Source organism: Haliaeetus albicilla, chromosome 17 (assembly GCF_947461875.1).
Source record: "Haliaeetus albicilla chromosome 17, bHalAlb1.1, whole genome shotgun sequence".
In the NCBI taxonomy this organism is placed as follows: Eukaryota; Metazoa; Chordata; class Aves; order Accipitriformes; family Accipitridae; genus Haliaeetus; species Haliaeetus albicilla.
In genome coordinates, this window is record NC_091499.1 from 21,172,387 (window position 1) to 21,186,834 (window position 14,448).

General features: G+C 43.2%; 1 protein-coding gene across 3 annotated transcripts in view; it reads left to right on the forward strand.

Annotated features, from left to right (window-relative positions):
* Window positions 1–14,448, forward strand: part of SOBP (sine oculis binding protein homolog) — a 119,248-nt gene that overhangs the window by 13,630 nt on the left and 91,170 nt on the right. For all 3 annotated transcript variants that reach the window (XM_069804981.1, XM_069804983.1, XM_069804982.1), the window contains exon 4: window positions 12,997–13,148. In XM_069804981.1, coding sequence (XP_069661082.1) covers window positions 12,997–13,148 — 152 coding nt within the window. The remainder of the gene's footprint in view (window positions 1–12,996; window positions 13,149–14,448) is intronic.

The window sequence follows — 14,448 nt, forward strand, 5'->3', positions numbered from 1 at the left end:
TGCAGTGACTAAAGGTAACTGTAAAATACCGATTGGTCCAAGAAGGTGTTTGCCTGTTGACAGTCATGAGATAGACTACAGTTGCCCCTCCCAAATTATTTTTATGGTATTGAGTTTTATCTCTAAAGAAGTATGCTAATATGCTATGAATAATTTTCAAATGTTGCTCAATATTCATTCCCTGCCAAAGACTTTTCATCTATTTTATATGATATTTGCTAATTACCAAAGCTATTTGGGCCCATTCCTGCAGCCTTTACACAGCTAAAGATCTCGGGCCATATGGGCTGGATCCTCAGCTGTTGTTGATTTGGCCCTAAAGCTTTAATCAAGGGCTTGTGCCATCCCAAGCTATTTTCTCCTCCAATCTGAGTCATGAATGAATCCAGAATGCTGAATTTGTAGTACGCGAACACAAGGCTATAACATGCATTGTGCAAACTGCCACAGTTGCTGGATTTTTATGACATCAAACAAGCAGGAGGAGATGGAACTATGAAGTAGAAAAACAAATTACTGCACCAGTAGTTAAGTGGACACAGGGGAACCTTGGCCAAGTCAACTGCCTTCTGTTCTTTGCCCGTCCACCTACCACGTGTGATCCCGTGTTCAAATGTACCACTAAGAGTAATGTGCAGAGAAGGCTTTTCATAAGTATTTTTCAACTTCAGGTTTTTAATTTATTAATTCGTAATGAATATCATTGTTTTAATTGCATAGGGGATATGAATGCATAATCTCTGCCTCCTCTGACTTTATCCCATGATCAGTAATGAGCACTAGATTACCATGACTTCTGAGCAGATGAGCATATTTATCTCACCTTTGTTTTAGAGAGCAAAGTTTGGGAGGACCAGAGGGGGAGGAGAACCACAGCCTTTGTGGGATTTGCAATAAGCATCGGTAGTAATTGTTTTGTTTTATCTTAGGGCGTAGGTGCCCTAGTCATGATCACCCCAAAGAGCCTGGCAAGAAACAACTGGTGAATACAAGTAGAAAAGGGAGTACAAAGGAGCCAGGAGAGCCAGCGTGCGAGGCAGTGGTCTTGGCACTGCACTTTGACACCGTTTTGTGGGCACTACATCAAAGCAGAAAACTTCAGAGTGATACAAAGCCAGACAAGAGTAACTCTGGGGATGTTTTCTCGGAGCCCCTCACAAGCACAGGGGACGAATTTGGAAACAGCACAAAGGTGCTTCTTGGAGTTGAGCAGGCAAATGAAAAAGACTCACATCATTAATTGCTAAAGCTGAAAGTCAACATTTTCAATATGGGGGAGAGGCAGGCTGTGGCTCACCTGCCACAAGAACAGAGGCAGCTCACATTTGTTCGAGTTAATAAATGAAGAAAGGGGACAGGAGGGAGAGGCAGAAAGAGTCCAAGAGAAAGCTTCAAGGTTAAAATGCTGGGCAAAAAGGGATCTTTGCAGCACACTTTGAGTGGACGCGCGTAGGACAAGGTTACGTTACAGGCCAGAGAGAAAACCAGGTGGTGATGCACTGTAGTGAGTGAGATGCTGAGAATCGGGATGAGTCCAGACTTTGTAGATGGATGGGGAAAGCTTTTAGATATTGTACAGGAGAAAAATCTACAAGATTTAAATATAGCTCAAAAGAGAGTGCCCACAGATGAAAATGATATCTAAATCATGAACCTGAAGGACAGGAAAGATGATGGTGCAGTCCACTGTTATTGAGCAAATAATATGGAGTGAGCACTCAGGGAGAAATTATTAAGACTTTAATTCTTGCCGTATTGATCTTGAACTGAAGGGTCAGCACCACTAAAGAAGTGTCAGAGAGACAGGCTGAGGTATTCATTTGGACAGGAGAGCAATGGTCTGGAGAGGATAAGCAGATCCAAGAAACAGTCACTGTGAATTATTAGTTGAATAATTTTTGCAGATAAGATTCTATACAGATATGAGGGAGAAGAGAAAGAGCAGAGGACGGGGAATGCTCACAGAAGCCTGAAGGGAGAAATAGGAAGGATACGCTGCAATGTGCACTGATGGAGCAATTGCAGAGGTACAAAAAACACTGGGGGAAGACAGAGTCAGGAAGCCAAGGGAAAGAGGATTTCCAGGGAGGCGGATATGATTCTTGGTATCAGAAGCAGCTACCAGCTCAAGAAGGAGGAGGAAGGAGTACTGATCCTGAACTAGGTCTAGGAAGCAGTCATTGAAGATTTCAGCAAATTAGGTCTTCCTTGAGCGTGCTGGAAAATTTTGAACAGTGTCCTAGCTGCATTCATATTTTGTATGAACAGGCTAAAACCTTGAACAGTTAACAAAATTAGCTTTTTTCCCCTCATGCTTATTTTACAGTCAAGTGGTTTTTTTTCTTTTGAAAACTGATTAATTTTGAGCAGTTTGACTGAAATTTTATCTCCAAGCTGTTCAGCTTTCTGTTTTAGTCAAATGAAATATTAGGTAAAAATTTGCTTATACAATCCTGGAAAACATTAGACTGCTAACTGAACAAATATAAACAGGTCTGATAAAGGCATTCTGTCCTTGCTGTACCCCAGAATTACATCCGAAATAGGCTGAGTTAAATGCATGGGCTTTACGTGGTGCACTGACCGTCTACAGACTCAGGTTATGGCATGTCAGTGGAGGATACTAAATCCAGTCACGGGAAGCCCCAACAAGAAGGATGCCAGTTACTCAGATCTGGAGACTGTTTGCAAGAGCATTCTGCTAATCTGTACCACCAGGCAGATAGACCACACTCAGGCAGTGCCCAAATCAAACGGGACTTTATCAGTCAACATCAGCCATCTGATCTGCATCTGGAAGCAAATAAGAAGTCAATGCAGCCTCCGGAGGGTTGGTGTGACAGTCTCCTTGTGTCTGATAACCGTCCTTCTTGCCCAGCAGGCTGGTAGCTACATTTAGTGCCGGCAGCAGATTCTGAGTGATTTCAGGGTTAGCCTCAAGTACAGCCCATTGCAATAAATTGATACTAAGATTAGTTCTGCTTGATGCTAGAAGATACTTATTTTCTACACAACAATGTAAAGAAATTAATCTTTCCAATTAAAAAATGACATAGAAATAGCAAGAAACAGAAGTGCAATAGCCAGGAATGAGCTCGAAATAAAAATCCCGCCAGAGCTGTGCAGGGTATATGGCCGTAGTATGCAGCATGCAAACATCCTGACTGTTACTACCCTAGTGATAGAGTAAATCTGAGAGGGCATTTAGGGTGACTCTGCCCTTCTATTCAGACAAGTTTGGACGGCTGTTGTTACATGGGATGAAGGAGGGCTAAAATCAAGACTAGGCAAAGAAGAATGCAAAAAATTCTTTCAATGCAGGTGAGAACATGCTGCCTCCTTCCCCTGGCACCCACTGGAGGCTACAGTGTCTCAGTTTCCCCATTTTTTTTAAGAGTGCTCTTTGGTTTACTTTCTCTTGTGATCCCCATGGCGGTGCCTTGGTAGGGGGGGTACAACTGCAGTTTGGTCTAGCCTTTGAGCGCGGGTGTCAGCAAAACCCGTCCTTTTCCTGCCTCCTTCTGTGTACAAGTGATGCACAGAGCACGCCTGCTGTTCTAAGCATCCCGAACAAGAACCAGCTCCCTGCCATGCTGTGCTGCGAGGCGAGGTCACTGTCAGGGGACACGGTGGAAGGGGATGCAGAGAGGATGATATCGTGCAGTTGACTGAGCTTTCCACAGGGGGAAGAAGTACAAGGGAAGAATAATGCTCCCTCCTAGGGTTTTCACAAGATAATAAGTACATTTGGGAAAGGAAGGGGGATTTAAATCCTCCAACCTGCAGATCAGTGTCTCTACGTAACGTTTGGTTCAGTGATTTCCAAATGAAAATGATTGGGGTTGTACCAAAAGTTATCAGAAACACATGAAAGTGAAGGCGGAATGGGCTGGAGGAACAGTATCCGGTGAGGCAAAAGGTCTTAAAGGAGGAGCACAGGCATTTCCAGTGCTGACTACCTTGTAAAATAGGCCTGTGACCTAAGTTGGCAAGGAAATATCATATTCAAATATTGAAGTGAGTAATTAGGTATTTTATAGATAGGAACAAGTGATTTTCTGTGTTATAGCTTAACATAACTTCAGAATAAAAGTTTATGGGATTTTTTTTGTAAATGTAAGTGCACATGAGTAACTTGGTGCAACACGTGGGATTAAGCAGAGTCCCTGCCCTATGAACACTCTGGAATTGCCTGCTGTAACCTCTCTCGATATTTAAATTGTATTGGAGGAATCTGGAAGCATAAAAGATGCTTTAAATGGTAATTAGCAGGGCAGTAAAAATGAATTCCAAGATCATCTGTCTAAATTCACCAAGGAATTGGTTCTATGCATTACCAAGAAGTCTGATTCCAGGCAGAACCCAGTGGCAGTTTTCCTTAAATAAAGACCATATTATCAGATCTAATTAAGTCTATATATTGAGGAAACTTTCATTTTACTACGCTCTGGATCCTGCTTCAGTATTTCCTGAATCTTAGTCCGGTTGCTGAACAGCTTTACAATTTCTTTAACTGCAGGTTTAGCTCTCTAATAAAGACCACCGCAACAAATCCTATAGTCACTACTCTTCAAATTCTTTCTCTTGTTTTCAGTTTGAAACATCATCTAATTTACACTGATCATAGGGTTATTAGTGCCTGGGTTTTAAAATGCCAATGGTTGCCAGGATGCCTGCCCCATCTAGCCCACTGTTGATGTCTTTTGCTCTCTGCGGAGGGCCAAGTGTTTCCTTTGTGCTAAAAAGAAAATCACAAAGTCCACGTATGTGCTTTAATAGCATATATTCAAAATACACAGGGAGTTCCCCCCCTATTAGCTGAAATAGGTGCTTTTTTGTTTGCATGTTTAAAACCTGCCTAAATGCCAGCTTTTATTTGTGTTGTGCATTCAGTCCTTACTGAACTATGCATGAGAATGTGCCTCAACTCATGCATAGAAAATGCAGGCAAGCCGTGGTTCCCCAAAATGATTTTTTAAAAGGAGCTGGGACACTTTGCTTTATTGGCAGAGTAGTGAACTTCAAGAGACTGGTCCTTAAAAGGAAACGCATTGTAGAGCCCCTGAGGTATTTCCTTAGCGATGGTTGCAGCAAGCTTTCTATTATCAGCCCTATTTTTTTATCTTCCTCTTGTAATTACTTTTTCCAAGGTACTTTTTGTACCTTAAGTTTGTCACCACCACCCCCCCCCCCCCCCCCCATTTAGAGGATCAGCACTTAATAAGTGCTATCACAAGGGGATCTGCAGCAATGTCTCGGGAGTTTTATTTGTTCATTTTTTACTTTGAGATTAATCAGATAAAGCATCTTGGATGTAAGAAAAATGACTGAATGGTGCTTCTTCTCTTGCTCGGGATCATCAGCCTCAGGAACTGCTTTGGGGTGAAAAATCTGAATACATGCTACTTGGTTTTCTTCAGTGGCAAGCTGGGGTTTCAGGGGTGGCAGGAGGGTTACTCAGAATTAAACATTCTGAAATCCTGGTAGGTCCCAGTGGACAGAGTGAGCCCTTCTTGTTAATGCTGCAGATGCTAGAGTCAAGTTAAGATCTAATGTCTTTAAAAAGGAAGTTTTGCAGCTTTTCATTAGAAAGTAGTAGTGAAAGCAGCTAAAATATTTAAAGAGGTATGCCAGTGGATTGAGTGCAGTTCCCTTCATGGGGTAAAAGGGCTATTCTAGTTCCCCCCAAAAAAACCCTGGGATCCAAACTGCCTGTGTGAGGGGATGGGACACAGCAAAGAGAAAAAAGAGAGGAAAACAGAAGAAAGCGGTAGTGGGGAGACATGGCTTCTGACAGCTGTGGTGGAAGGAAACTCATGCCAGGAAGAGATGGGTGGTGGGGAGACACCAAGGAGTGATGGGGTGCCAAAATATTTTCTGTATCAGATCACAGGTACAACCACAGCCAAGGTACAGGTTTCACACAGGCTCACTCAGTCCAGGGGATGTACCCTTTGAGATCTCAGTCCCAAACCCTGTGCCCTTGTGGTCTTCCTTCTGCACAGCAGGACTTCTTCAGTACTGTGGTTGGGCACCTTCAGGAGTGGTATTTTCTTCTTCCCAGAAGAGTTGAGTATCTCCCACTTGAATTTCTTGCAAGAAAATGTGGAAAGTAAGGTTTTGGAGGATCCATCCTGCCCATGGATCATCATAATCTGCAGGATTAGAGCCTTAGCTGCATTTAGTTTCACCCAAATTCTTGAAACTGGAGTTAAAATTGAAAATACATATCAGTTAGTTCAAAATGGTATTAGTAGAATGTTGCAGCCTAAAAGTTAGTAACTGATCAGGATTTAAGTCCAGAGTAGTGGGGATTTTAGGATCATCCTGCTAAACACTGTAGGTCACGCTGGTTTGCTTAGATCAAGGGACAGAGCTGTACATGATGGATTTATTCAACTGTACTCATTGCCTTCCTTCTCTTCCCCCCACCTCTCCAAATTATGGCTCCATATAAGATCGATTAGTGTAAACTGCTGCTCATTGGGTTTAAGAGGAACAATTTTCTGCAGCTTCTTCACACTGGTTTGAAAGGAAAAAAAACAACCAAACATTCTGCTTAATTAAGACCTAAAGAGGCGGTGCAAACTTTTGATGATTAATTGAAGCATGCTTTAGACTGATGCATATTTAGTTATTATAATGTGATAATTTTATCTTGTTATACAAACTACTCCCTTTGGGAACATGATTTAACACTGCAAACACTCCGTGTTTATTGCATTGTTCATTATGAAAAATACACAGGCTAAAAACCACAAGGAGATGCATCTGAACACTATCTGTGCGGTGGGTGCAGGGAGTACTTCTTCCACCTGTAATGACACAACCCAGGGGCAGAAAAACACAGTATTAGAACTCCCGCCATAGCTCTCCCTATGAAGAGTTGAGAACTCAGAAAGGCAGAGGCTGGAAATTCAGATCTTGTATTGTATGTGGAAGGAATATGTCTTTCTATTACCTGGTGTAATTACAGGAGACAGCAGTACGGATGTTCTGCTGAAAACTCTCCTGTTACTATTCAGTTGTCCTCTGTGCCGACTCCTCTTTGACTCACCTGTATAACTACCCACGCTACCTGTCATAAGCGTGACAGATCCGAGAACATGCTAAGCACATTGCAAGAGCAGGTCATAAAGTTGCAAGCCCAGATGGAGAAAAAAATAATTTTCTTTCATTTCAAAATGATCTGTACCAGTACTTGCATATATTATTTTTGTACTTTGCAAATGTGTCAGCCTAGCTATGTGAGTCCTGAAAGTGATGGTGAATGATCTTCATCAGAAGAGCTGCTCCAGCAAGAGCTCACATGATGGGCATAGGCATGCTGTCAGGATGAGCTCATGTTACTCAAGCAGAGATGCTAAGCTAGACTACCAGCGAAAGTTTGTCTGTAAGCAAAGGAGTACATTGCTGATATAGTATACTGATGTAATTACTGTGGAGAAGCTTTCTTAGTGCAGACCTAGTCAGAGAAAGTTTAGAATAAAGATTCAAGACAGATGAGCAGTCTCAAACTGCTGGATTTGAAATTCCCCACTTCCCTGTGTTCTCATCGCAGCAGGTTCTTCTTGCTGAGCACCCTAGGGACAGGGATTTGATACATTTTCCTGAAAGAAGTGCAAGAGTCTGGTAAAGTGGTTTTTAAAGAATTTGGCTTTATGAAACAAAGATCTGTGAAAAAGTGAGAGGAATTTTGTCTTGAATGGAAGGTATGAATTTCTGGTTTCAGGTTATTAGAGTTTGTGTCTAGCAAAAGACAGCAATTAAATCATGAGGCTTTGGCTTATTTCACACAGTCTTAATGTTTTGATTTTAAGTTATTGCTTCCCACTGCTGTGGATTTTAATGATAGAAATACATGGACTGTTACTATCCTGTTAATGTTGCAGTCCTCTTTTTGGGTCACTAAGCTGTAATGAAACATCCCTATTAGTTATTGTCGTGGTTTAACCCCAGCCAGCAACTAAGGACCACGCAGCCGCTCACTCACTCCCCCCACCCAGTGGGATGGAGGAGAGAATTAGGGAAAAAAGTAAAACTCGTGGGTTGAGATAAGAAGAGTTTAACAGAACAGAAGGGAAGAAAATAATAACAATAAAATGAAAATAATAATAATAAAAAAATTGAAATATACAAAACAAGTGATGCACAACGCAATTGCTCACCACTCACTGACCGATGCCCAGTTAGTTCCTGAGCAGTGATCCACCCCCCCACCTCCCCCCAGTTTATATACTGGGCATGGCATCACACGGCATGGAATACCCCTTTGGCCAGTTTGGGTCAGCTGCCCTGGCTGTGTCCCCTCCCAACTTCTTGTGCCCCTCCAGCCTTCTTGCTGGCTGGGCAGGAGAAGCTGAAAAATCCTTGACTTAGTATAAACATTACTTAGCAACAACTGAAAACACCAGTGTGTTATCAACATTCTTCTCATACTGAACCCAAAACACAGCACTATACCAGCTACTAGGAAGAAAATTAACTCTATCCCACCTGAAACCAGGACAGTTATTTTCACAATGTCTGCTCAGATCTCTACTGCAACCAATGTCAAGAAGAAAAGCACACGATCATGTTTGGACCTTTATCATTGTCCCCAGCTGTCATCCACAGCCACAGGCTGTGGCTCTGTACCTATCCCAGGTTCCAAGATCGGGTCCTTTTCTCTGCTGGTCTTAGTTTCACTTGAAGCTGAAAGAAAGGATTTGATTTTAGAGCAAGTCTTCCTCCCACCGGGCTGCACAAGTGTATTGGGTTTGTGTGGCAAAGTTTTGGTAGCAGGGGGGCTGCAGGGGTGGCTTCTGTGAGAAGCTGCTGGAAGCTTCCCCCATGTCCGACAGAGCCAATACCAGCCGGCTCCAAGACGGACCTGCCGATGGCCAAGGCCGAGCCCATCAGCAACGGTGGTAGTGCCTCTGGGAGAACAGATTTAAGAAGTTGCTGTGGCACAGAAACTGCAGCCAGAGAGAGGAGTGAGAAGATGTGAGAGCACCAGCCCTGCAGCCCCCCAGGTCAGTGCAGAAGGAGGGGAGGAGGTGCTCCAGGCGCCAGAGCAGAGATTCCCCTGCAGCCGTGGGGAAGACCATGGTGAGGCAGGCTGTCCCCCTGCAGCCCAGGGAGGTCCACGGGGGAGCAGATCTCCACCTGCAGCCCGGGGAGGACCCCACGCCGGAGCAGGGTGATGCCCAAAGGAGGCTGTGACCCCGTGGGAAGCCCGTGCTGGAGCAGGCTCCTGGCAGGACCTGTGGCCCCATGGAGAGAGGAGCCCACGCTGGGGCAGGTTTTCTGGCAGGACTTGTGACCCCGTGGGGGACCCACGCTGGAGCAGTCTGTGCCTGAAGGACTGCAGCCCATGGAAGGGACCCACACTGGAGCAGTTCATGAAGAACTGCAGCCCGTGGGAAGGACCCACATTGGAGAAGTTTGTGAAGGACTGTCTCTTGTGGGAGGGACCCCACACTGGAGCAGGGGAAGAGTGTGAGGAGTCCTCCCCTGAGGAGGAAGGAGCAGCAGAGACAACATGTGATGAACTGACCCCAACCCCCATTTCCCGTCCCCCTGCACTGCTGGGGGGAAAGAGGTAGAGCAAACCAGGAGGGAAGCTGTGCCTGGGAAGAAGGGAGGGGTGGGGGAAGGTGTTTTAAGATTTGGTTTTATTTCTCATTGCCCTACTCTGGTTTGATTGGCAATAAATTAGTCAAGTCAAGACTGTTTTACCATGATGGTAATTGGTGAGTGATCTCTCCCTGTCCTTATCTCAATCCGTGAGCCTTTTGTTATATTTTCTCTCCCCTGTCCAACTGAGGAGGGGAGTGACAGAGTGGCTGCGTGGTGCTTAGTTGCTGGCTGGGGTTAAACCGCAACAACAGGGCTCCTGTTCGTGGTCTGTAGGGAATTAGTCATGTGATACTGGATATTTTCTTTTTTTACCTGCTGAACTGCATTACAAGAAGTTAGAGTTGCATCAAAAATTGACTGGGGCAAACCTATACCTGAGGGAGCAAAGATGACTTAAAAAGTGACATATTAATGTACTATCCCAGGAAGCTCATGCCCTGAACCCCCTTCTGAAGTACTGCTGTTTCCTGGCTGCTTTACCTGGCCATACTCGGCTAATCCTTTTGTAGCAGTATTCCCAAGTCTATTAAATGGAAGGGGCATCTAGTTTTATTATTGCTGTTACTATTAAAAGGATTATATTGTATGTGACCACTCTGATGGCTGGGGCGAGAAGGGAGTAGAAGAGAGAAATAATTGAAGTTCTAGGCAGACTCTTTCCCTCCCTTTCTCCCTTCCTTCTTTCAAAATGATGAACATTTTGGTTAATATTGATGATGCCTCCTGGATATCAGCTGTCTCTTCCTAGGAGTGCAGAAAGTGCCTGAAAGTAGTAGTTTGTAGACCATTTTCTGCTGTTCTACTGACTGTCAGATCCATGGACCACAAGTAAAGCAATGCTGCTTCAAAAGATTCACTGTGAGGTGGTAGTGATGTTTTGCTGGTCATGGCATGAGAAGACAACAATGTGACAGACTAGGTGCCTCTCCTCTCCCTCTCCTCTCCTCTCCTCTCCTCTCCTCTCCTCTCCTCTCCTCTCCTCTCCTCTCCTCTCCTCTCCTGTCCTCGATCTATCTTAGAGGAAGTCTTTGACAGAAGGAGGTTGACTGAGCCTTGCTGTCCTGCATAACCTCCCACAGAGAAGTGTGTAATGTGGCTTTTCCACGTAAACAGCTGTTGCTGCTGCTGGAGTGCTGCGTAATTGAAAATGGACAACTGTGTGGTCTTTCTGATCACCCATGGGAGACAGTTCGTGGGTGTCAGTGAACACAAGCTGAATGATAGCTGAGGTGTTTCCCCCATGAAGTCATGCATGAAAGCCCCTGAGAATCCCAGTGGTGGAGCTCTGTGCTTCTCCTTAAAAACTGTGCCCCAGACAAGCCAACCTGCTTCAAAAAGAGCTACTCCAGCACCTACTTTGCCAGTGAACTCTCTTTCAGCTCTGTAATTTTCTTTTTTCATTTATGACAGTTACTCTTACCAGAAACGAAGGCTATTAGAAAGGTATCACTGGTAGATCTTCTATTTTCCAGAGATAAAATACTTCTTATCAGTAGGAGAATATATGTTGCTGTTATCTGAAACAAGAGGTTGCCATCTGTTTCCTTTGGTTCACAGGATCTTCTGTTGTCCTGATATATTCAAAGGGGCAAGTTTGGTCTGTAAGGAATTGGTTTATTATGGTGCAAAAGTAGCTGAATCAGGGCACCTTTGTAAAAGCTTGGTTAGTACTTCAAATGGCTCAGGATAAAAATGGGGGGAAGAGCTCTTGGGCTGTGCTGGAGTAGTGAGCATCCTGGCCAAGACTGGTCCGGAGAGAAAGCCGTGATGACACCGTGCAACACCACCATAACGGCACCCTGTGCTCCTCTGTGCCTGGCTGAGATTACAACCAGCTCAAGGGCAGACTTCTTGACCCTATAGATGGCTGTGATAATTTTGGCCAAATTGTTCTGATTTCCCTTGATGTTCAGTATATGAAAGCATTTATAATATTGGCAAATCCCACTCTAAAGGGTAGGTGATAAAATACATTAAACACAAATCTGTGTTATAACTTAGCCTTAAATATAGGTTTAAAGGTAGACAGTCTGATTAAAACTAAAAGGTCATTATTTTACATTGTACAATTTTATTTGTAGCTATAAATCATAACACAATTTGTGGAAGGAAAAAGGTTATTAAACTGGCAATATTTATTCCGTTAAGGTGAATAAAATGCAGCACGTAGTTCTGAGTTATGATAGCTGGGGAAAGGAGCCAAATCACTCTGCTAAAAATTAGTTTGCCAATAATTTTACAGAACGATGACAGCGTGGCTTCAAAAACAAATCCTTTATAGGGAAATGGGATGGCTGCATGACAGACTCTCTGAGCTATGAATTCTCCACAGCTCATGGACCAGGAACTGCTTTAACAATTAGTCTTCAGGGATTTTTTTTTTTTCCAGAAGTTAAACAATGGCTGCTGTCTGTAACAGAAAGGTCATGCGGTATCATAGACTGGACATAAGAACTGAAGAATTCTGAGTTTTAAGTCAGAAAGATTCCTGCTAACTTACTGTCTTGATCTGTTTAGGAGGCTTAACTATTCACTGCCCCTGTCTGTGAAGCTGGGGTGGGAATGATGACCACACAAGGATATCGCTAGCACTTTAGTAATAAGCCTTGGGCTTTTTTTTACATGGCAGAACACATACATGCCACATTCATAACACATGTTAGAGAAGAGCTCGAAAGAGGCTTGGGAACTCTGCCTGAATTAAAATTTGACCAATGAGCGTAAGGACTGGAAAGTAACCCAGCAGACTTTACCACAGTGCTGCATCTTCCTTCTTGCTCGAGTCTGTGTTTCTGTGACTGCTGTATTCACACAAAAGCTCCCCGTTTTGTACGCTAGTCATTATTTTGAAACAACACAGAAAAGGGGTATTTGATGTTCCTTCTTGCTTAGAAGAGGGCTTTTGTTAGAGACCTGCCTTGGTGCAGTACCTTCTGGGTGTGTTTTATCACTAGCTTGCTGAGCAGAACATTTCAGGGGCTTACTACAACAGACTGTAAGTAACAAGAACAAAGCAGCAATACTCATTAAGCCTCTAGTCTTAGTTACTTGTTTAATAAAGAGTAGTGCGCTCTTAAACATGCTAAAAAGCTGTCGAGATTTCCAGAGCTTTTCAGCAATGCAGCATTTTTTAAGCTAATAATCTTTTCCAGCCATCTTAGAAGCTTTGCCAATCTGCTGAGCCTGGCTGGCACAGGTCACCAGCTGCCTGAGGACGAAGCTGGTGATCACAGGCATGCACAGTTCTGCTCTCAGACAGTGAGGAAGTTAGAAATAAGATGAGCCAGTGCTGGTTTTATCTAAGAGTAAGTGCGCAGATGTCTGAGGAAGGTGTTTGCATCTCATGTAAACATTGTTCTTATATTTTTGTTGTAGAAGATGATGTGTCAAATGTACAAATAATGTGTGCCTGGTGCCAGAAAGTTGGAATCAAGCGCTATTCCCTGAGTATGGGAAGTGAAGTGAAATGCTTCTGCAGCGAGAAGTGCTTTGCAGCTTGCCGAAGAGCATATTTCAAGAGAAACAAGGTAAGAGAAATAAGGAAAGTCGTAACCTACATAGACATAGCTTTAACCAGGCCCAGCCTGGGTCTCATGTAGCATCTAATAGAAGCTCTTTTCTTTTGTTTTCTCTGTTTCACCTAGTCCCTCCACTTTCCATCTGTATTGTCTGTTGGCCTGTCAGCCCTTTACTAACCTTGTTTCTTTCAGTTTCCTTCAGCTTGATGCTTGGGTTTTGTGAGAGTCAGGAATTAAAATACTAATAAGCATTAACATAAGAGTCCCAATTTGGCCTTAGAGTCTCAGCATACTTGCTACATATATATAACTAAGAGGAGGTATCATGGAAATAGAGTAGAGGAGGGTCGTGTATGACAGTGTCACTGAGTCCCATGGCACTCAGATCATGGCCAGTGGGTAAATGCTTTTAGGGCCTAATCCGAGATCCCATCATGATAGCAGACATCTTCCCACTGCTGCTAGTGAGCTCTAGTTTCAATCTTCTAAAGTGTATCATTACTAATAAATTATCATTGCTGCAAAATTCAGGCACTATACAGTTCTGGGGTTGGGGTAAGCAGTGTTAGAACATCTAGAGTAGCGTGAAAACCCCTCCTACTCCATTTAAATTTAACTCTGTCTAAAATTAGAATGCAATCCTAATATTGAATGTCTACAAAAACTGCTATAATAACTGAAGTACAGTGCCTGAAAATGCCCTCTAGGTTACTTCAGCAGCTGCTTTTCTGCAGCAGAATGTGCGACATGTCATTTAAAGAAAAATAACAAAGGAACACTCCAGCATTTTTAGTTGTTGAAAAAGTAGCTGTGTCCTTTTGGTGCTTAATAGTGTGAGTCTTTGGGTAGCCTTTATTGTCTTAGATATGTTTATTATCCATAAACCCCTTTACATTTTGGTTTTCTAAATGATACCATTTTCCCTCATGCTACAGAACATTCAAAGCCTGTCAAGTTCAAACTGAATTCAGGTCTCTAAATCTGGTCTTTTACATCTGTGGTAATAACAAATAAGTACATATGGATCCTAGATTCAAGATGCAGTGTTATAGCAAATTACCCTCCTTTATAAATTTAGGTCGCATTATCCTGCCAAAAAAAAAAAAAAGAAAAAAAAAAGAAAAAAAAGGAAAAAAAATGCCTGAAGAATTAGGTTGCAAAAATCAGTAGAGTGGAATTTTAGTGGCAGTCTTGGAGAATCAAGCTCATAATGTCTGCTGGAGCAGACAGGCAAGTTAAAGTCACGTGAGTCTTCTGTGAGGAGTGGTGTTTACATCCTTTTTATCTAGAAAAAGTGCAGAGGAGGGAA